The 20,554-nt window shown below is 55.8% G+C and overlaps 1 protein-coding gene and 1 long non-coding RNA gene across 2 annotated transcripts; one reads left to right on the forward strand and one right to left on the reverse strand.

Moving 5' to 3' along the window:
- Window positions 1-531: 531 nt before the first annotated feature.
- Window positions 532-9,133, reverse strand: LOC113621788 (uncharacterized). The gene is made up of 2 exons (XR_003433310.1): window positions 7,110-9,133; window positions 532-4,478 (listed from the first exon to the last, which is right to left on the reverse strand). It is a non-coding gene; the product is annotated as an uncharacterized LOC113621788 (long non-coding RNA).
- A 119-nt stretch (window positions 9,134-9,252) lies between these two features.
- On the forward strand, window positions 9,253-12,210 carry POU3F1 (POU class 3 homeobox 1). Its single transcript, XM_027109027.1, has one exon. It carries the CDS (start codon window positions 9,321-9,323, stop codon window positions 10,662-10,664), a length of 1,344 nt encoding a protein of 447 aa, XP_026964828.1. The 5' UTR covers window positions 9,253-9,320; the 3' UTR covers window positions 10,665-12,210.
- The last annotated feature ends 8,344 nt before the right edge of the window (window positions 12,211-20,554 follow it).

Genomic DNA, 20,554 nt, shown 5'->3' on the forward strand with positions numbered 1-20,554 from the left:
TGGTACCTGGCACCTACCTAGCAAGCACCCAATATACGTGGGCTATTATCATTAATATCTCTCAGTTTCTTCATTTGTAAAATGAGAATCAGAGTTGCACCTAATTCATAGTGTTTTGGTGAGGATGCAATGTGGAAACCCAGGTAGAAGCACTTAGCACAATTCTTGCACACAGTAAGCGCTCAATAAATCTTAGCCATTTTATTAAATAGTGTGTGCCCATGCAAACAAGTTCTGGAAAGATATAGCCAATAGGAGTAGTTAAGAGAGGGGAGGAAGAGAGATGAACAGAGGACTTCCACTTTCTGTTTCAGATATTTCTGAGGCAAAGAATTTGACAAATGAGCTTGTATGGCTTTCAGCAGCAGCAAGAACAAGAAAGCTATTTCTATGTGGTGGAATAAAAGCCACCAAGGCAGAGACCATGCCCTGGGAGCCTCCACTTCTCAGCCACCTCCTCACCGTTCTGCACCCCTCCCTACTCAGCCTCTGTCCCCAGATGCTCTCCTCAGAACCTGGCCAGGGAGAGCAGTTTGCTCTGGGCACGGTGTTTATATTAACAACACCTTATGTGACTTTTCCTCTCTGGCAGGACCAGTAAGTCCAGGAACTCTGAAACTTCTCCAACAAGCTAGGCCAGGTCTCCATTCTCCCACCTGCCCTCAGGGAATGGGCCTGGACCCAGGTAAAGGTCTTCTTTCTTAGATGTGGTCCCATCCCCGGAGCCCACAGAGAGGCCATTAGGTCTGGATTCGTCACTGCTCTCCGAGCATCACTTCTCTTTCCTGCTCCTGTCAGGAGCATATGTACCAAATCTTTGGATCCTATATGTCTTCATCCTGGTTGCAGACAGAGAATGAAATGAGATGGAAATGAGATGACAGAGGTACAGCCATGTGATCATCCAACAGGCCTTTCTTACTGGTACCACCGTAGACCAGGAATTGGGCTGGGTGCTGGGGAGACAAAGATGAACCAGAGCCAGCTACCCCCAGGAGCGCACAGTCCCATGGGAGAGACAGATATACAAAGGGCAATGACAGTGCAGGCCCACAAATGCTAACACGGAGGTGGTCTTCACAATACATTGTGGAAGCAGGGCAGAGGTCGTGGCTAAGTCTAGAGAAGGAGTAAAAAAAATTCCCAGAGTGGGTAACCCTTGAACTAGGACTTGAAGGATGTGATGGGAGGATGGGGGTGGAGGGGTGTGGGAGAGAAAGACATTCCAAGGAGAGGGAGCTGAGTGCACAAAGGTAGGGAATCATTAGGTCCCAGTGTGTTTGTGGGAAAGAAGCTCCGTGCTGCTGGTTCAGAGCAGAGGCAGGGGCAGGACCAGAGGGGATTTTGGGCCTGATAATATATACAATTGGGAGCAAGGGAAGGCTTCTCAGGAGGCAAGTGACATGTCCGAGTTGTATCTTGGGGGAGCACTCTGATTTGATTCAACGAAGGGACGGGAGGAAGGAAGAACGGTCCTAGACCAGTCTTAGATTTTATAACCTATCCACTCCCTTATTCTTTTAACTTCGCTTTCCTGGAGTCCCTGGGATGTAGGCTTTGGCTGTCCCTTGAGGTGTCCAGAGCAAGCAGGCCAATGGGCCTACAGAAGGAGGTAAACTGAGGCACTCTACAGAAGAGCCCTTCCCTGGTAGAAATGAGAGCAGGGACGTGGGTCTGGCATGTACTCTGTTCTCAGCCACAAACCAAAGCTGAGACTCGAGGGTGATTTTATCTGCCATGACAAGTCCACCCCCAGGCTCAGACAGGTATTGTTCTGGGCTCAGCAGACAACCCCAGGTCGGACAGATGTCCAGAGCTCAAACAGACATTGCCCCCAGGCCAGGAAGATGTTGCACCAGGCCCAGACAGATGCCATGCCAGGTTCAGACACATGTCCTGGGCCCAGACAAAAGCTGTCCTGGGGCCAGATAATATTCTGGGCTCAGCCAGGTGTCCCAGCCTCAAACAGATGTTGTCTCCAGCCCAGACAGATGCTACCCTAAGCTCAGACAGATGTCTGACACCAGAGATATATAAAGATGCTAAGAGGTCCCTGGGAAAATATAATTCCTAAATCCTCCTTTGCCACTTCCGCCCTCCACCTGCTACTCTCAAGAAAGCCGAGGAATGCCAGCATTGAGCCCAGTCAACTCTCTCCTGACCCTCCCAACTTGTAACAGCCAAAGAGCTATATCATTCTGTCTTTCCCTCGACTCCAGGCTAGCCTGCTGCACAGAGGGGAGGGGGAGGCACATACAGTTGGGGGATGAATGAGGTACATGAACAGAAGTACAGGGCATCTGCGCCATCTGTGGCGTGGTAGGTAGTGGTGCCCAGGCTACCCAAGCTGACTCTGTATGGAGAAAGGGGACTAGGGGGATCAAAGCTGATGCAAAGACCAGGCCCACTTAGTCTTACCTCAAACCCCACCCTCTGGAACTGGAGGGGAGAAGTCCTGTGACCTCATCTGCATACTCATGTACCTTGACCAATACCCCAGGAATGTCATTACTGGGTCATTTGAAAATAATTGTTGCTCCAAAGCTGGGCTGCACTAAACTAGGGAGAAAGACGGGATTGGGAGGCCGGCCTGGTGTGGACATTAAGTGGGAGTGAATCCCATTCATCAGCTTGGTCCTAGCTGGAAGAATGACCTTCTTTCCCCAAGAGCCGCCATAGGGACGTCATGGACCAGAAAGGAAAAAGAGCTTTCCCATCACCGCCACACAGCTCCCATCAGAAACTAGAGTTGTGTGTACTGCAGCTTTGCAGAAGTTGGGGTTCAGAACCCTGGGTTTTCCCGGTCCATGGGTGGAGGAGGGACAGCCACTAGACCTGGGGTGGCAGAGTGAGAGGCGTTACCGTGAGAGCCTGGCCTCCCCATCTCCCCATCTGCCATAAGGGGCCTCAGGCTAGTCTCTTCCAGAGGGGAGTTCCAAGAGACAGCAGCTCATGAATATGTAAATAATCCATGAGCCATGCCCCCGCCCACAGGTGAAGTTGGGACCTCCCTCCAGCTCTGCCTACTCCCCCTCCAGAGCTTCCTGGAGGCTGAGGAAGGTGAGGTGTGGTCTTTAAAACCACTCTTAAAGGGAAGCACTGTCTGATACGATTACAAACACTAATGCACACATATTAACCAAGCACAAGCACCCAAACACAAGCGCTGAAATCCTTCTGGGCATCTGTAAAGTACGAACAGGAATTCACGCAAGCAAGCTACAAGCACACCAAGCCCCCAACACACTATTGAAAACACTGATGCACACAAACACAAGGGAACCCCCCTCCCTCCCTTCCCCCCTACCTGAGCTGTCTACCCCCCACCCTCGGTCGGGCCAGAGTCAACACCAGGCCCAGGAAGGCACCTCCCTCGTCTAACAATGGTGACAAGAACTTAAATCATCACTGCTGCTCCCACCCCACCCTGTGGTGTTGAATTTTGCAGCCATCCAGATAAAAAGTGTGTTTAAAAAAAAAGAGAGAGAGAGAAACTCAAACCCAGCCCCAGCCTTTCAGAGTGATTAATCCCCGCTAATGATTTACCGATTTGCAGAGAGCGTGTTCTGCATAACCGGATCGTGGGCATTAGCACCAGCTCAGAGGCTGCCATTCTGCTAAAAATGAAAGTAAATTTCAAGAGCAATTGACCACCCCTAATCTGAATATTCTACTGATGCACTGGGAGGATCCCCACACCACACATAGACCTAGGGGGCCGAGGCAGGCGCAAAAATACAAGGGAAGGTTCATCCCTAAGAGATATTCCACCTTTCATCCTTCCTTCCCTTCCCCAAGTCTGAGAGATAGAGAACCTTAAATTAAATGAGACTGCTTCTTTCTCCTCTGCCAAAGGCAGCCATGCCTCTCCTACCTCTCTGCTCTTCTATGCTAGGCTCTTTTGAGCACTGGAAGGACAAAAGAGGTAGGACACCTAGAATGGCTGAGCTTAGAGGGAGAGAGGTGGGGGGGACTGAGAGCTCAGAATAGTGATCACATCCCTTGTGGGAGAGCTCTCTGGATGGTGGTGAGCGCTATGAATCTGTCTAGCTGGTACCAACCTGCACAGAGGGAGTGGATGCGCCTACCCAGGCTGGAATCTGCAGCAGCCAGGACCCTGACAGACTCTTCCAGTCAAAAACACGTTCCAGCCCGGAACAAGCAGGTTATGGGCGTGGTCACTCCTGACACCGCTCAGCAAGAACTGGTTGGGGGAACAGGCAGGTTCTGTTCCTACTCACACAGCCTCTTACTCACCCCTAGCAGCCAGGGAGGAAAACCAAGCCATGCTTCCCCTTTCCGAGTTTCCATCGGGGCAGTGATCTCATCCCGCCTTCACAAGAACCCAGCAGAGACCATCCTGCCCAGCTTACAGATGAGAACACTGAGGCTCACAGAGGTCAGGAGGCTGAGACTGGTCCAGTATCATCCAGCAGGCCTGAGTCTGAGTCAAGATGGAAGCCAGGACCCTTGACACTCTGAAAACACAGGATCTGGGGCATAAAAAGACTGGCAGAAGGGAAAGGAAGTGGGCTGAGTGCTGCCCGCATCCCGCCCCCCTTCCAGCCCAGCCTGCCTCAGACAAAGACTTCAAGCCCACGCACACAGGAGGGCATCCTAGGACACAAGCTCCTCTAGCAGCCCTCCCCACGGGCCCGATCTCTCCTCTCTTTAGCTCCGCTCAGCACTCCTGACTTGCGAGGAATCCAGGTGGAGTGTCTTGGAGCCCGTCTTCCCGCAACACTGAAAAAGCCTTGGGTCTGTGGCTGCATCTCCTCTCAGTGCTGCCCTGGACTCCAAGGACCCACTGCCCCACACACAAGACACAGCAGCAGGGGCCCAGAGTCCAAGGCGGGAAAGCAGCCAGAACCAGCTGCCTCCTCTTCCTCCCAAATCTCGTTCAGTGAGCCACTGTGTAGGCTCGCCTGTCTGGGATGTGCGTCTGGAATATTACAGTGCATGTGTGGCTGCGGTGCAGCTGATGGCGAGTGTGGTCAGACTCTAGAGGCTGCATCTGAACTTCTCAGGCGGGAGTGTGAATGTAGATGGCAGGGGTTTGTGTCTGTGACTTGAGACTTTGCACAGAGAATGTGGGGCTTGTGTAGCTGCAGTTCAGCCCCACAGAGCCTCCCCCTGCAGCCCCTCCAGCTCAGAGATCCCCCACAGCGAGGGCCCCATCTGCCGGAGGCTCGGTGGCCTGTGTCAAATGAGCAGGCGCGGTCACACTCCAGAGCCTGGAGGAGGTCTTGCCACTCTGGGAAAGCCCGGGCAGCTCCTGGCCCGGGGGCAGTCTGGGCAGGGGCCCCTGCTGGGGAGGGAGGCCGGGGAGCCTCTGAGACTGGCGGCGGCCTGGCTGGGAGCTGTCCTCCGCAGACAAGGAGAGTGAAAAAAAATATATGACAAGAAAGGGCTTTCCTGCTTCCTTCGAATGAGTGGGGCCACTGACTCGCATGGACTAAACTCAGGGCTGGGTACAGCCCCTTCCTCTGCTTTCTGATCCGCTGTGCAGATGGGTTAGTTCCTACAGGATGTAGGTGTCTGTGTGATGTGTGGGGTGGGCCTCTTTGTATCTGTGCACTGGGTGGGAGAGTGTGTGCTCATGTTTGTGAACACACGAGGGTGTGCCCATCTGTGTGAACTGGCGTGCCAGCTGAGAGCCTCCATGCTTGTCACCCGAAGGGCCTGCAGGTCCCCTCTATGTCTATGTTGCTGAAGGAATGCCTACTTGAGCCGACTACAGCCTCTGCATGGGTTCTGTGAATGTTCCTGTTGAGACACATGCCTGTATTTATCATTGTGTGTTGATTTGTGTGACTCTGAATATCCAACCTAATGATGGGAGTCCATGTGTTTCTATTACGCATCTGAATGTTTGTCTCCAGGCTAAATTTCATGCGTGTATCTGCGGGCTATGCATTTGTGTGTGTGTGTGTGAATGCACATCTGTTCATATGCCTAAACCATTCTGTGTCTGCATTGGTCAGCTGGCTGTCTGACTTCCGTGTTCTGGGTTTTCTCTGTGGTCTATGAGGGTAGGGCTCCTGGAGAGAGGAGATGCTCTGTAACAGGTGTCTCTGCCAATGGCCATGTCATAGCCCCCAGTGTCCCACCCAGAATCTCTAGGGGCAAGAGCAAAGGAGATGTCGAGACTTCCTAGGGGAAACTTAACTCTCAAATATAAGAAAATTGTGACTCAAGACCAAACCCATATTATTGTAGGAGATCTAAAACTTCCAAAGCAGAGAAAGGAAAGTTATCCTTTCGTAGTTCACACTGTTGTTCACCCCAGAGCAGCATCTCATATTAAAAGGGGGCATCTAAATTACATGCTTTGTTTCATCCTTGCAGCTTCAGAGCAAACCTGAGAAGCAGGCATTACTGTCCCCATTTTAAGATAAAGAAACTGAGGCTCCAACAGGCAAAGCAAAGGGCAAGGGTACTGAAGGGGGTAATGGGATTGGGACTGAGATTTGCCAGCTGACAAGCTGGCAACCTAGGAGCCTGGCTTTGCCGCAGCCACCCCTCAATTCAGCACAGACCTGGGGAACTCAGCTTCAAGAGTGCCAGCTGACCAGACAGCTCTCTCTGTGAGCTCTCTCTGCTGTGACGGCCAAAGCCGCTGCCTCCACACCCTTCCCATCCCACAGCCACAGGGAGGATGACGGGGAGTGGGACCTCCACACATTCTCGGCCCTCGGACGAGCCTCAGTTCCCTCAGCTGTGCAATGGGAGAACAATCCCAGCGCTCACTCTCGGGGCTGAGAGCGGCAGGTAACGTGATGAATGAAAAGCATTTGGTAAAGCACCCATTGCTCGTGATGACCGTTCCAAACACCACCTGTCCACTGTCCAGACATTTCCCTTCCTCTGACAGAAACTGAGACAGGTTCATAGACTCACAGACCATCAGAGCTGGAAGGGAGTTTACCAGAGAGGTCACCTGACCCAAACCTCCAGAACGCTACTCTACAGATGAGCAAGCTGAGATTGAGTTAGAGAAGGGGAGTAACCTGTTCTTTCACTGGGCACTAACAATAGAAACAACGAGAGTGAAAAGTCCTTTCTGAGCCCTTTTCACTCACGTTGTCTTGTACCACCCTCTAACTTACCTTAGTGAGACAGGTGTGCTACTTATGGTACTGTTATTCCCAATTTACAGGTAGAAGAACCAAGCCCTAGAAGACTGGGCCAGAGTTATTCTTGCCCAGGAAGACAGTAGCAGGTCCAGGTTGGAAGCCCAAGCTTCAATGTCACGCAGGTCTGGTTAGGGCTGGCGTGAGAGGGGACTTCACTACAGGATTCCCAGCCGTGGTCCTACCTCCTGAGCCTGGGAGAGAGACCAGGAAGGCGAGTGGACCAGGAAGTCCTGGGCTGCCTCAAGGTGACCACTTCCTGGGCCAGAGTCCAGGAAAGCCCAGGATCCCTAGCTAGGTTCAGACACAGGGCTCCATCACAGCTCTTGCAGTGGGAGTGGTACCTAAGGACTCTGCTCAGGACAGCGGCCAGTGGCCACCCCATCCCTTGGGGGTTAGCCAGAGGCTGGTCCTAGGGCGTTTAGGGCCTGGATGAGCACAGTCTGTGCCCAAGGATGACCCTTGTCACTGTCGACTCTGCCCCAGTCACCCCCGCTGCGGCTGCCCCCTGAGCCCCCCCATCACCCTTCTTCACATACTGAGGCTTTATTCCACAGTCCTGACTTGCCAGTAGGGCCCTAGCTGGGCCCCCAGCTCGGTCCTCCAATCTGGGACCCCCGGGGCTCTGGAATCTATGAATCCATTGGAGGCAAGATCAGGGATAGAAAAGAGGTGAACTGGCAGCTGGAAGACTCCCCGAGAGCCAAGCCTCAGCGTGGGGAAGACGTGGAGGCTACAGCTCATTCCACTCATCCTCCAGCCAGCATGGCACAGAAGAGCTGATGCTGGGGCCCAAGTCCACTCAGGATCCTTCGGGGAGTCCTCAAAGACCTGGGGGATGAGTAGGTAAGCCACTGCATGCCGCACCTTTCCAACAAGACCTCTTCAGTCCCAGTTCCCTTTTCAGCAGCCCCAGGCAAGTGGGTTAAACTCCAGCCCAGGGCTCCCTGCAAGGCTGGACAGCTCCCAGCCTGCACGCCGGATTTCTGAGGCACCAGCGCCCTTCCCCATGTCCACGCCACTCCTCACCTAGAGCAAGTTTCCCCGGGGCGTGACCCCGCCATGACCCAGGCCAATGAGCCGGGCAGGCAGGAAGGAGAAGGAGCGAGGCGGCGGCGTGGGTCAGATACCCGTGGGCCCAGTGTGTCCACCATTCCTGTCGGCGGTGCTTTCCCGGAGCCACGGTCTCCACCTCGAGATCCTCTCACTCAGGAACCTTGGAATCGGCCTGGTTACAGGAGCTCCCGTCTCCCCACAGCATCGCTGCCGCCGGCCGTTCCGGCCCCGAGCCACCCGCGAGGTACTCACCTGGGCCGCGGCGCCCGGGAGGAGAGCCCGTGAGAGGCGTGAAGTCGGGGCCAGTCCGACTCTGCCCGCGCCCGACGGTCTCTCAGGGCGGCGGAGGTCGACGGAGTTGCGCTGGGCGTACTAGAGGGTGAAGAGGGAAAACGAGACGGGCCAGGGAGGAGCGCAGAGGAGAGCTCCGTGCCCGCTGGAAGTCGCGGGAGGCGAGGCGGGCGAGGTGAGCAGCCGCGCCGCAACCGAGCCGGGGACCCGCGCCGCCTGCCGCTCGCAGCCGCCGAGACCCGCGGGAATCCCGGCCCGCCGGCAGCGGCACGGCGGAAGGAGGAGCGCGGGGCTGAGCTGCTTCTCGGAACCCGAGCGCCTCCCGGAGCCCGCCATCCCCGCCACCGCCTCTGGCCACAGGGGCGGGTGACCGGCGAGAATTCTGCTAGCTTGGAGCGTGGGACCCGCTGGGCTCGGAGTCTCCAGCGCCGGGGGAAAGTGGGGCCCACGCAGCCAGGACGAGAGGGGGTGCGGTCCCAGTGCCACCCCCGCGCCACTCCCCACGTGGCGGCCGCGCCCCCGGGGCGTGAGCGTATACGCGGAAGGTAGGGGGGCTGTGAATGAAGCCCCAGCGGCCAATCAGCATGGTCGGCGCGCGGGACCCCAGGAGTGAGGCCCAATGGCGAGCTCTGGGCGGCCGGGCCGAGAGGCAGGCGGGCAGGGGGGGCGGGGGCCGGGACCGGGGGGCGGGAGGCGGCTCCGCTGGCAGCCAATGGGCGGCGGGTGGGGTGGGGCTCCGGAGCGCTGAGCTGGTCGGGCTTTAAGCCGGCGGAGCGCGGCGGCGGGGCCCGCAGACGGAGCGGAGCGGCGGCAGCGGCGCGGCGCGGGACGCGGGGCGGCATGGCCACCACCGCGCAGTACTTGCCGCGGGGCCCCGGCGGCGGAGCCGGGGGCACGGGACCGCTTATGCATCCGGATGCCGCGGCGGCAGCGGCAGCGGCGGCGGCAGCCGAGCGGCTGCACGCGGGGGCCGCGTACCGCGAAGTGCAGAAGCTGATGCACCACGAGTGGCTGGGCGCGGGCGCGGGCCACCCCGTGGGCCTAGCGCACCCGCAGTGGCTACCCACGGGAGGAGGCGGCGGCGGCGACTGGGCAGGCGGCCCGCACCTGGAACACGGCAAGGCGGGCGGCGGCAGCGCCGGCCGAGCCGACGACGGTGGCGGCGGCGGCGGTTTCCACGCGCGCCTGGTGCACCAGGGGGCGGCCCACGCGGGCGCGGCATGGGCGCAGGGCGGCACGGCACACCACTTGGGCCCGGCCATGTCGCCGTCGCCGGGGGCCGGCGGGGGCCACCAGCCCCAACCGCTCGGGCTGTACGCGCAGGCGGCCTACCCGGGGGGCGGCGGCAGCGGCCTGGCCGGAATGCTGGCGGCGGGCGGCGGCGGCGCGGGGCCGGGCCTGCACCACGCGCTGCACGAGGACGGCCACGAGGCTCAGCTGGAGCCGTCGCCTCCGCCGCACCTGGGCGCCCACGGACACGCACACGGACATGCACACGCCAGCGGCCTGCACGCGGCAGCGGCGCACCTGCACCCGGGCGCGGGCGGCGGTGGCTCGTCGGTGGGCGAGCACTCGGACGAGGACGCGCCCAGCTCGGACGACCTGGAGCAGTTCGCCAAGCAGTTCAAGCAGCGGCGCATCAAGCTGGGCTTCACGCAGGCCGACGTGGGGCTGGCGCTGGGCACGCTGTACGGTAACGTGTTCTCGCAGACCACCATCTGCCGCTTCGAGGCCCTGCAGCTGAGCTTCAAGAACATGTGCAAGCTCAAGCCGCTGCTCAACAAGTGGCTGGAGGAGACCGACTCGTCCAGTGGCAGCCCCACCAACATGGACAAGATCGCGGCGCAGGGCCGCAAGCGCAAGAAGCGCACGTCCATCGAGGTGGGGGTCAAAGGCGCGCTCGAGAGCCACTTTCTCAAGTGCCCCAAGCCCTCGGCGCATGAGATCACAGGCTTGGCCGACAGCCTGCAGCTGGAGAAGGAGGTGGTGCGCGTCTGGTTCTGCAACCGGCGGCAGAAGGAGAAGCGCATGACCCCGGCGGCCGGCGCCGGCCACCCGCCCATGGACGACGTGTACGCGCCCGGCGAGCTGGGGCCGGGCGGGGGCGGTGCGTCGCCGCCCTCGGCGCCCCCGCCGGCCGCGCTGCACCACCACCACCACACACTGCCCGGCTCCGTGCAGTGACCCCGCGGGCCGGGCCCCCCGCCGGTGCGCGGCGAGGCGCCGCGCGGCCTGAACTCTTTTTGTTCGGTTGCTTTGGATTTTACAAAAAGCCCAGAAACTTTCGAATAAAACCAAACACCCGGACGACCCTCTCCTGCGAGCGGCGAAGACGGCCGATAGGCTGCGTCGTCCGAGCCCCGAGAGAGAGGAGCGAAGATCCGGAACTCACCCCGGGCATCCTGCCCGCCGCCTGCTCCCTGCCCCCAACCCCTCGACGACCCCCGCCCCTGCCCCCCCGGGCTGTTCGGGGCCGGATCCCGGCAGCGGCCTCCCCACAGCGACAGGTAACGCGGTACGGGGTTAGGGATTACCCGGGAGAGAGGACGGAGAGAGGAGAGTTCCCCATCCCTCTCCCCGGCGCGGATTCCCGAGCCTGAGTGTCGAGGGTGGGGGACTGTCACTTTATTCGCTCCACGCCTCTTCTCTCTCATAAGGATGCGCCCCATCCCCCTTACCTTTCCTCCGGGCTTGGTTTTTTACAGTTTTTATTTATTCACGGAGCCTCTCGGCTCCTGGGGTCCTTCTAACTCCGCCCGCGCCCTTAATTTAAATCGCTGTATACTGTATTTATCGGGGCCCCGGAGGGGAGGCCGCGAGAGCCGCGTCTGTGTATAAAAGCAGGAAATAGCCAAAGCTTTAATCTAGCCTAATTTATTTTTTCCCCTTACCTTCCCCTACCCTACCCCAAAAAAGCAAAATAAAACAAAAAACAGACAAAAAAGAAAAACTAACAACAAAAAAAAATTCGAGTGTTCATTTTTCGTTTCGTTTTATCCGAGCTCCGGCTCGGTTCCCGGCCACGCTGGAGGGGTCTGCGCTCCCACGCACACGCAGATGGGAAGGGGCTTCTGCCCGGCTGTAGACCGACCACCGCACAGCAGGGCCCCCACTCCCCGCGGGGCCCTGACCTCCCGGCCACAAACAAACGAAACTTGGAAAAGTTGGAGATATTTTTTAACCAGCTGTAGAAATAAGCCGTTCCCTGAGAACCTTCTGCCTGAGTCCCTGCAGCTTCCGTCCGCTCCCTTTCAGCCCCCTGGGATGCGGGATGCTGGCGGAGGCCTGCAGAGAAATTCCCCAAATTTGGGGTGAGGTGGGAACCATGTAAATATGTGAGATATGTACACACTGGCGGGGAGAAAGAAACATTTTGTGCTTGGTTTTTATTTTTGGTTTTCCGGGTTGCCCTCCCTCCCCATACTAAAGGATTTTGTACACCCACTAATCCGAAAAAGATATTTTAATATGATTTCCAGATTTCTGATCCATCTCTATTTATTTTCTGGATGTGTTTGGAGCTTCCCCCTTCTCCATTTCTGGTTCTGTTTGTTACCGTTTGAATTTAAATTTTGTTATTTTATTTTTATTATTTTTTGGAACAATGTTTTGGTGCATTCTCTTTGTATCTTTATTGCAAAAAAATAATAATAATGTAGACTGGGAAGTTCCCTTTATATTTATGTTATAGTAAATATTTTATTACTCACATAAACATGTACCCCAGGGCTGTGTCCTGTCCTCTTTACTGCTAGGGCTGGGTTGGTTTGTGGGTGATGGGATGGGATACCCCGACTCACCTCCCCCAAAGTTCTGGCCTCACTCTCTTGGAGGAAGGTGACCACACAGACCTTCTTCCAGGCCAGTATCGGTGCTGCTTGTTACTTGGGCAATGGTTGAGCCCCTGCCTCAGATGAGTGAGGTTAGGGAAGATGAAGCTACCTCATGTCCCCCACCCCACCCCATAAACAGACTATCCTGGGACCAGACCAGGGCCTAAGACACTGCAGACACCACACCGAATTTGGATCGGCCATTCCTCAGGCACAACTCAACTGCTCTTCTGGGCCAAGGAAGAAGCCTGCCTCTCTCGACCTGGACCACCAGCCGGGCATCTTTGTATTCCCCACCTCTGACTTTGCACTCCCCAGGTGGGATCCAGGCCAACTTCATCATTCTGGGTCTTGGGGCAGTTGGAAGCCGAGTCAGGCCCCACCAGCCCACCCCAGCTGGCTTTCCACCTGCAAACAAACAGCACCCAAACCTGCCTGGATCCACTGGGAGTTCTAACAGATTAGACAGGGGTCCTGGGGGAGTTGAATGGCCTGGGCAGGGACCCCCGCCAGTTTGCGTGGGCAAAGCTGGTCCTACTTCTATGCAAACAAATGACCTGCCCCAACTTCTCTTGGGGAGGAGTGCGGGCAAGAAGAGCTGTGCCACCAGAAAGCCCAGGCATCGCCTCTCCAGGGATGGGTCCCCAAGGGAACCCCCGCTCCCCAGGGAGTGATGCTCCTGCCTGTAGGAGGACTCCCGGGCTGTGCAGTCATGACCTGGGGAGGGAAGCAGACATTCTCAGACATCCCCCTGTCAAGCCTTAAACACAGCCTGCCCCCCTCCCCAGAGTCAGGATGGTGGAGGCATCTCTGGGTTTCAGGGCCAAAGCCACAGACTATCTGTGTCCCAGTCAAGCTCTTTCTCCTTTAGAGCAACTCATCTTAAAAATACTAATCAAACGGCTCTTCCTGTTTCCTCCGTAGATGCAGTTCTTTTCCCTTCTCAGGAGAAACCACATGAGGTTTCTGTCACTTCGTGGAGACAAAGCTTGAAGGCATAAGCTGGGGAGAAAGTTGTGTCCCTAGTGAGGGTATGTGTGTGGCCCCCTCCCACTAGGGAAGTTGTCCAAGCCCAGGCCTGTGAGAGGCCTTGGCTCCAGCCAACAATATCTTGGGCGCCCAGAGAGGTGCTCCCAGACCCCGAAGTTGGCTGTCTCAGGCGGGCTGGGGCCTCAGGATGACTTGTTCGATGCTGAAGGTTCCAGGTGACACCCTGGGCTCTGCCCCTCAATCTCAGGGTAGAGTTGTCTCTGCAGAGGCCACCAACCAGAGGCCACCATGGTTTTCAAAGGCTCAGCCTCTCGCAGCTCCTTTTTTTTTTTTTTTTTCTCCCTCCTTAAGTCCAGCCTAGTTAGTGATTAGCCCTGCAGTTGGCACCCGTGTCCCAGCCATTCCATTCCCCAAACCGGCAGGCCACGGAGCCTCCCCGGGCTTCTTACAAAGGAGGCTGGAAACTTTACCTGCCAGTTGGGTGACACCACGACCGACCAGGAGCCGCTGGTCACCCCACCTAGGCCTCTCATTTCCTGCTCCACTAACTACGGAACTTCGAAGTAGTCCCACACTTCCCCACACTCCCTCCTTGTTTCGTCCTTCCTGGATTTGTCCCAGCCTCGGGGCCCTGAAATGGAAGCGAATGTAGCTCAGAACTCCCTGCCGCCTGAGCCGCAGCAGGATTGGAGGTTGGAAAGGGCGGCCAGGGAGACGGGGGCCCTTCCCCGGCCTCTGCCTGCAGCTGACACCCATGGATTGGTTGATTGATTTCCTAATTGTCTGCTTAACCCCGTCTAAGAGGGTGGATTTATTATTTAAGCAAGTCAACTCAAAAACAGCAAAACAATGTGGCCCCCAAGATCTAGCAGCAGCTGAGGAGTAGAACAAAAAGATGAAAAAAAAGTGGGAAAGGGGACGGAAGAAAATATTCCACTTGGCGAGTATTTTGCCTAATGAGACACCAGCCTGGGACAGCTACCCGGTAACCCAACCCTTGGTCACAGAAGGCCTCTGGGAGCTCCTTCCCCTAGTCGCCAGCCTGGAATGATGGTAGGAACCACAACACATCTTACTGTATGAGAAAGAAACCATAGGAAATATGGAGAAATATCTTTCCCTGGAGTCTTACTCCCTGGATAAAGTAAGAGTTTAGGAATGGCAGTCGGCTGTGAGCCTGACCGCGGCTTCTTCCCTCCCATGTGTATGTGGATCCACCTGCTCACTCCTGAGAGCTTGAAACTTCCTTTCGTTCAAGAGAGCCAGCTGTCCCTAGCATTGACCTCCCACGAAGCCCAAGCTTTCCCTAACAGATTTGGGATTTTCTCATCCCATCTCCCTCCCCTTCTCACTGGAACAAAATTATTTTCTAAGATCACGCAACCACAGATTCTGGTAGCTAGAGAGAGCATCCCTCTCCCCGTGTGAGCCTCTCTGTGTCAGTGTACAAACGTGTGCATGTGCCACTGTGCCTGCAAATAGCTGCTCCCAGACATAGGAGGGGTGAAAGAAAGTCCATGCTACATTGCCGATGCTTTGAGCTGGGACAACATTTGCAGGGTGGGGGGTGGCTAAAATGGGAAGAAGGAAGGTGGCCACTGTGGTCGCCTGTGATCATCAAGGCGCACCTGGATGGTGCCCGGCCCTGAACTTCAAGGACGCCTGTATTCCCCACCACCACGTGCCCCAGGAAGTTGCACTGGCATCAATGTTGCATAGCTTAGGACCTGTGCAATCATCCCTTGACCCCAAGACTCAACTGGGTGTCCACAGGACTAGCTGACCCCCACCACAACTGCCCACTTAGGGCTCTTTAGAATTGAGCCTCCTCTGGAGAGGCTCTGGGCCGACAACGTGGAAGGTCAAGCCTCTAGTGACACACCCAGGCCCAGGCTTTCCCCAGCAGGGCTGGAGCTCCTGAAAAGAGACCCACCTGAGCAGGGGGAGGAACGAGAGGAGGCTGGTTACTTGGTCTTGTGGCTGCCCCCGAGCTTAGGGAAGGGGATTCGCCTGGAGCCTCTGGCTTAGTGACTGGAAGCCAGAGGAGCCGTCAATCCTGTCCCTGCTCCGCATATGTGAGGGCCTTGGAGTTAGTGTTTGGCCCTCCATTCTGGGCTCCCCTTGCCGCGTGGGAGGCCTCCGTGTGGGAGGACTGCCCTCTATTGGTCCCTGAGCTGGGACATGGCGGCAGTCACCAGGGCCACCTCACAGCTGAGCATACCCCCAAATCAGCATCAAGCTGGCTACTCTACAGCGGGTGCCGGGTAGAGCAGAGGCAACTTTCACCTCCAATGGAAGCGGTCCTGTTTCACACGCACAGGCTTGCCCGTGACCCTTCCTTCCCCATCTACTGCCCCACCTGCTTCCACAGCCATTCTTGGAAATTCTCCATCACAGCTACCTCCTCTGTCTCTGCCCCACTCACACCTATCGCTACCACTCCTCCTCTCAACCAGCTAAAACCCTGATGCACACTCTGCCAGCTTGCTCACTCACATGTGCTGACACTCCCGGGCACACCCGTGCCACCGTCTGGCCAGCTTCGCGGCCTTTGACACCGAGCTCTCCAGAGTCTCTGGGTACCTGCACCTGTGCTATTTGATTTGCCACACGCAGCATCGTTTCCATCCCTTGGCGGGGTCCCCTCCTCTCAGGATTTTCAAGCACTCACCCCACTTTCCAAACACATCCCTGCCCATCATTGTTCCCAGCTCCTCCCAGATCTCGCCTGCTCCCTTCAGATAATTAAAGTTAGGCTGTGTGTTTGTATGTATGTGTGATCTTATTTTTTAAACACACACCCCCACACATACATATGCGTGTATATATACAAACACACACAGCAATTAGAACTATCCATTCCTGCCATCGTCCCTCCTGTGCTAAAAACATGTCCCCACATCGCCACACCATGAACCCAGCATCATGTAGTCACGGGCTCCTGATCTCTCTCTCTCTCTCTCTCTCTCTCTCTCTCTCTCTCACACACACACACACACACACACACACACACGCACACACACACACTTTCACACACCCACCCCCAGCTCCCTCCCTGGTGTTTCTCCAGGGGCATGACCTACCTCCCACCCACCTCCAGGGCACCTGAATGGGCTCCCCTCAGAACCAAGAACCAGGAGGATTCTGCCTCAACGGCCCCCCACGCGCACACCCGCAGTGGACATGTCTCTGGCTGAGCCTGACCAGGGTGGGTCTGGGTATTATTAGGCTGCAGAGACAGCGCGGAGGCATATGGTCTCGTACACAAGAAATAATGTTCATGTTAAATCAGACCTCATGCATAATGCATGGTGCCTCATCTCACATTATTTTGGGTGTTCGTCAAAATCAGTGTTCTTTCTTGTGAGGGCTCCTGAAAGGAAGGGGAAAGGGCGTTTGCTAATTGCACCCGCAGCCTGGACCAGGGAGCCAAATGTGCCCTGGGAGCCTCCCTCTGGCCCCACAAGTGGGTCTCATCCCTCTGTCCCCTCTGTCTTTCCACATGGAAGGAGGGGCTGACTTGGGTTTGGAGCAGGCGTGAGGCCCCATGTTATTTTTATTTCTTTTCTCTCGGCTCTCTTGTCCCCGGAGGGTTCTGGGGAATAGCAGTGGCTTGTCGTCCGCACACCCGATTCATTTGCCGTTTTATGAACTCCCCTTTGATTCATTGCCTCCCTAAGTCAATGATTCACTCCTGATGGCTTTTCAGAAATCCTTCTTCAAAGGCTCCAGATTATTCAGCTCTTAGCAGGAGCAGACTGTGACCCTGCACTGCTATGGCCCTCCCTGCTTACGGTTGGAAATTGTCACTATCCTTGCCTTTCCCCAGGGCTGGCCAGCCTGGAGAGGAGGAAGTGCTCCCTCCATGCAGAAGCTGCTAGAGTTGACCTCAGCAGCTCATGGACAGACCTGGCCCTCTGCCAAAGCCCCTTCCTGCCACTGTGGGTTACCTGCCTTTTCCCATTGTAATCAAAATCCCTGGGGATGCTCTCCATGTCTCAGGAGAGGCAGAGAGCAGAATAGTGAAGCAGAGGGGCTGTGGGACCAGATAGATCTGGGTACAAATCCTGGCTCCACCTCTTATCAGCTGTGTGACTTTAGGCCAGCTCCTTACCCTTTCTGTGCCTCAGTTTTCTGATACGGTGACAATGGCAGCCCCTACATCATAGAGCTATTTTGAGGATTAAGGGACATGAGGTACACAAGAGTGCTCAGCATAAGTAGGTGATGGATGACTGAAAGCTGTTTTACTGTGGGGCCTGGGTAGGGCATTGTACAAAAGCAAGGGAACAGGGAAGAAAACCAAAAGGTAATGAACTTTTGCACGGATCCCACTCCGCCCAAGGCACTCTGACATAATACTTATCTGTGCACTGACTTTGTACTTTATTTTCTTTACCTCACATTAACTATTCCTATTTTGCAGATGAGGAAACTGCTACCCAGAGAGTTTGAGTGACCTAACCAAGGCAGCAAGACTAGTTAATTATAAAGCCTGGAATAAAACCCATTTTATCTGACACAAAGGTCCATGTTATTTTTATACTCCCTGCTGGGGTGAACAGCAGTGTCCAGTGCTTGGGGCATGCGCCCAAAGCGGAGGGGCTTCTAGAACTCAGGATTGGGCCAGGGAGAGAAGTAGGGACCAAGGGTATTAGAGCTAATTAGATCTGCCCCCTTCTCCACCACCGTGCAATCAGGTAAATCCCATGAGGCTCAGGGAAGCTGGATGAATCACCAAGGTCAGGAAGCCTTCCTGATGTGTCGATTCAGAGCACTGCGCACTGAGAAGCTACATATAGTGGCTAAGAATGCGGACCCTGGCATCTGCCCAGGCTTCCATCCTGGCCTCACCACCTCCTACCCATGGGACCTTGGGCACGCTACGTATGCTTTCCATACCGCAGTTTCCTCATCTGTCAAAAGAAGACAATGACAGTACCTGCCCGGTAGGATTGCTGTGAGGATTAGATGAGAGATGATATACATAAACACTTAGAAGAGAGCCTGGCATAGTGTAAGTGCACATTAAATATTAGCTATAAAATCAACTTTATAGGTACAATATATATTATTGTATAATTGCTGGGGCTGACGCAGTGCAGAAAAATAATGCCTAGTGCTTTTTCTACCCCCAGAATTATTTTTCTTCATTCTCAAAACCATTCTGGGAAGAAAAGTTCAAGCTCTCCATTCCCAGTCCACAGATGAGGAAACGGAGGCCCAAGGATTTTGAGGGACTTGCCCAAAATGACACAGAAAATTAGGCAGGTGCAACCTCCTAGTCTGTTCCCCACATCTGACTCTTTGTGGCAACCCCATGCCCCCAGTAATGTGCTCTGAGCCTCTTCTAAGTACTAAGGCTCTGTGCTGGGTTCTGGGGAGACAGCACCCAGAGGGTCAGGGAAGGCCCCACAGACAATGGTACCATTAAGCTAGGTCATGAAGAATGCATGAGGGGTTGCCTCTGGGCCTCCTAGCTCAGGGCCTGATCCCAAGGAGATAAAACCACTCGGCCCCAATACCCTCAGACCCCACAAGTTCCCCCTTCCTGAGCCTTCATGCCTCTTCCTGCCCTGCTCAGGACCCTTCCACACACCCACTTTGATCCCAACACAGAAGATTCAACTCAGGGTCAAGGCCCCTAGACCCCGCGAAGCCACCCACCATGACACTAATCTAACTATAGATTCCTTCACGTCCCAACTCCTGCTTATACTGCAACCCTGCCCAGAGGCTGACCACCAAACCATGCCACAGGGCATCCCAGCCTAAAAGGCAGGGGCCAGGTACCTGGCTCCAGGCCTCACTCTACTGTTTATCTTTAGTATGACCCAAGTTGGGTCATTTGCCATCTCTGGACCTCAATATATGAAATGGGCATTCCCTCGTTTACCTACATCCGTCCTACGTCCATCCATTCGTCCATTCACCAACCACCCATGCACCCATGCAACCATCCATTCACCCGTCTACCCACCCAACCTCTCATCCGTTCATCCATGTACCTCTTCAACCACCCACCCATGCAATTACCCAACCACTCACAATCCATCCACTCATCCCATCATACAATTCAACAGGCCCTATGTTGAGAAGCAGGAACAGACCAGTCCCCCTGTCTTTAAAACGCTCCTGGGTTAGCCTCTTCCCTTTCCTACCTCTCAGTCATGTAGAGTGGGCATGTGAGAGCCCAAGGGAGATCATTGTTTGGGAGGAAACAATGAAATCTACTGTTACATCTATGAATCTTTTGTGTCAGAGCACTGGGAACCTCCATGCCCCACTCCTTTCTTCAGGGCCGTACAGAAGATGTAGTCAGTATAGCCTCTGCATGGCCCAAGGACTCCCCTTAGCTCTAAATTCTCATTCCAGGGATGCCAGGTATTGACCTAAACTAGAGAAATTACAAAGCAAGTGAGGGAGAGAAATGCGCTTGTGGATATAACTTCTGCCAAGGCTGAAGATCACCACTGGAGCTCAGTTTTTCTACCAGAAATGGCAGCAGTATCTCAGCACCAGAGAGATGTGGGGAAATGTTCTGGACCCAGGCCAGTCCCCACCTAGCTGTGTGACCTTGGGTAAGTCCCTGCTATTCTCTGGACCCCGATTTCCTGACCAGTGCAGTATGGGGGGTGGTCTATGGGTCCTCCCAGCTCTGAGGTGGTCCCTCTCCATCCTCACTTCCCTTCCAGCCTGGGTGGGCCTGCCCCTCTGACAATGGGGCCTCTCTGACCAGCCCACACATGAGGAGGAGTACGAGATGACGTGGCTGGTGTCCACAGCCCTGAGTCCTCTGGCTGTCCAACCCCGCCCTCTCCTGACACAAACAACCCTCAGTCACCTCCCCCTCCCACCCCCCAGAATCTGGGCATAGCTGGGGCTTGCTATGCCCTGGTCACCCCATGAATCACCCCTCTATGGTCCCCGGGGGAGTGGTCCAGGGAGCATCCTACGCCCCATGCGGGGTGAGGGCCAGAATTGCGGCCCTCAAGCAGGCAGTGTCCACAGGAACAATGGAGGCCTGTAGCTGGCAGCCGGAATGCAGCCATTGTCCTGCCCTGGCCCCCAACCCCAAGGCCTCAGGTCCCCAGGCCGGGCAGGCTGGCGTGGGTCGGTGCATCAGGCACTCGTGTGCTGCTTCCCCTCTTTGGGCAGGCGAGCGGGTGGGCCGCCGGGCCAGAGCCCACCTCCACACCCCAGCTCACAAAGGATCCCATGCACAGGGGGAGGAGAAGCGAGACAGGACCC

The sequence above is a fragment of the Aethalodelphis obliquidens genome, unplaced genomic scaffold (genome assembly GCF_003676395.1).
Source record: "Aethalodelphis obliquidens isolate GAN/ISIS:26980383/991018 unplaced genomic scaffold, ASM367639v1 scaffold9, whole genome shotgun sequence".
Lineage (NCBI taxonomy): Eukaryota > Metazoa > Chordata > Mammalia > Artiodactyla > Delphinidae > Aethalodelphis > Aethalodelphis obliquidens.

Coding starts and splice junctions, on each gene's coding strand:
- POU3F1 (XM_027109027.1), top strand. CDS start 9,321: ATGGCCACCACCGCGCAGTACTTGCCGCGGGGCCCCGGCGGCGGAGCC.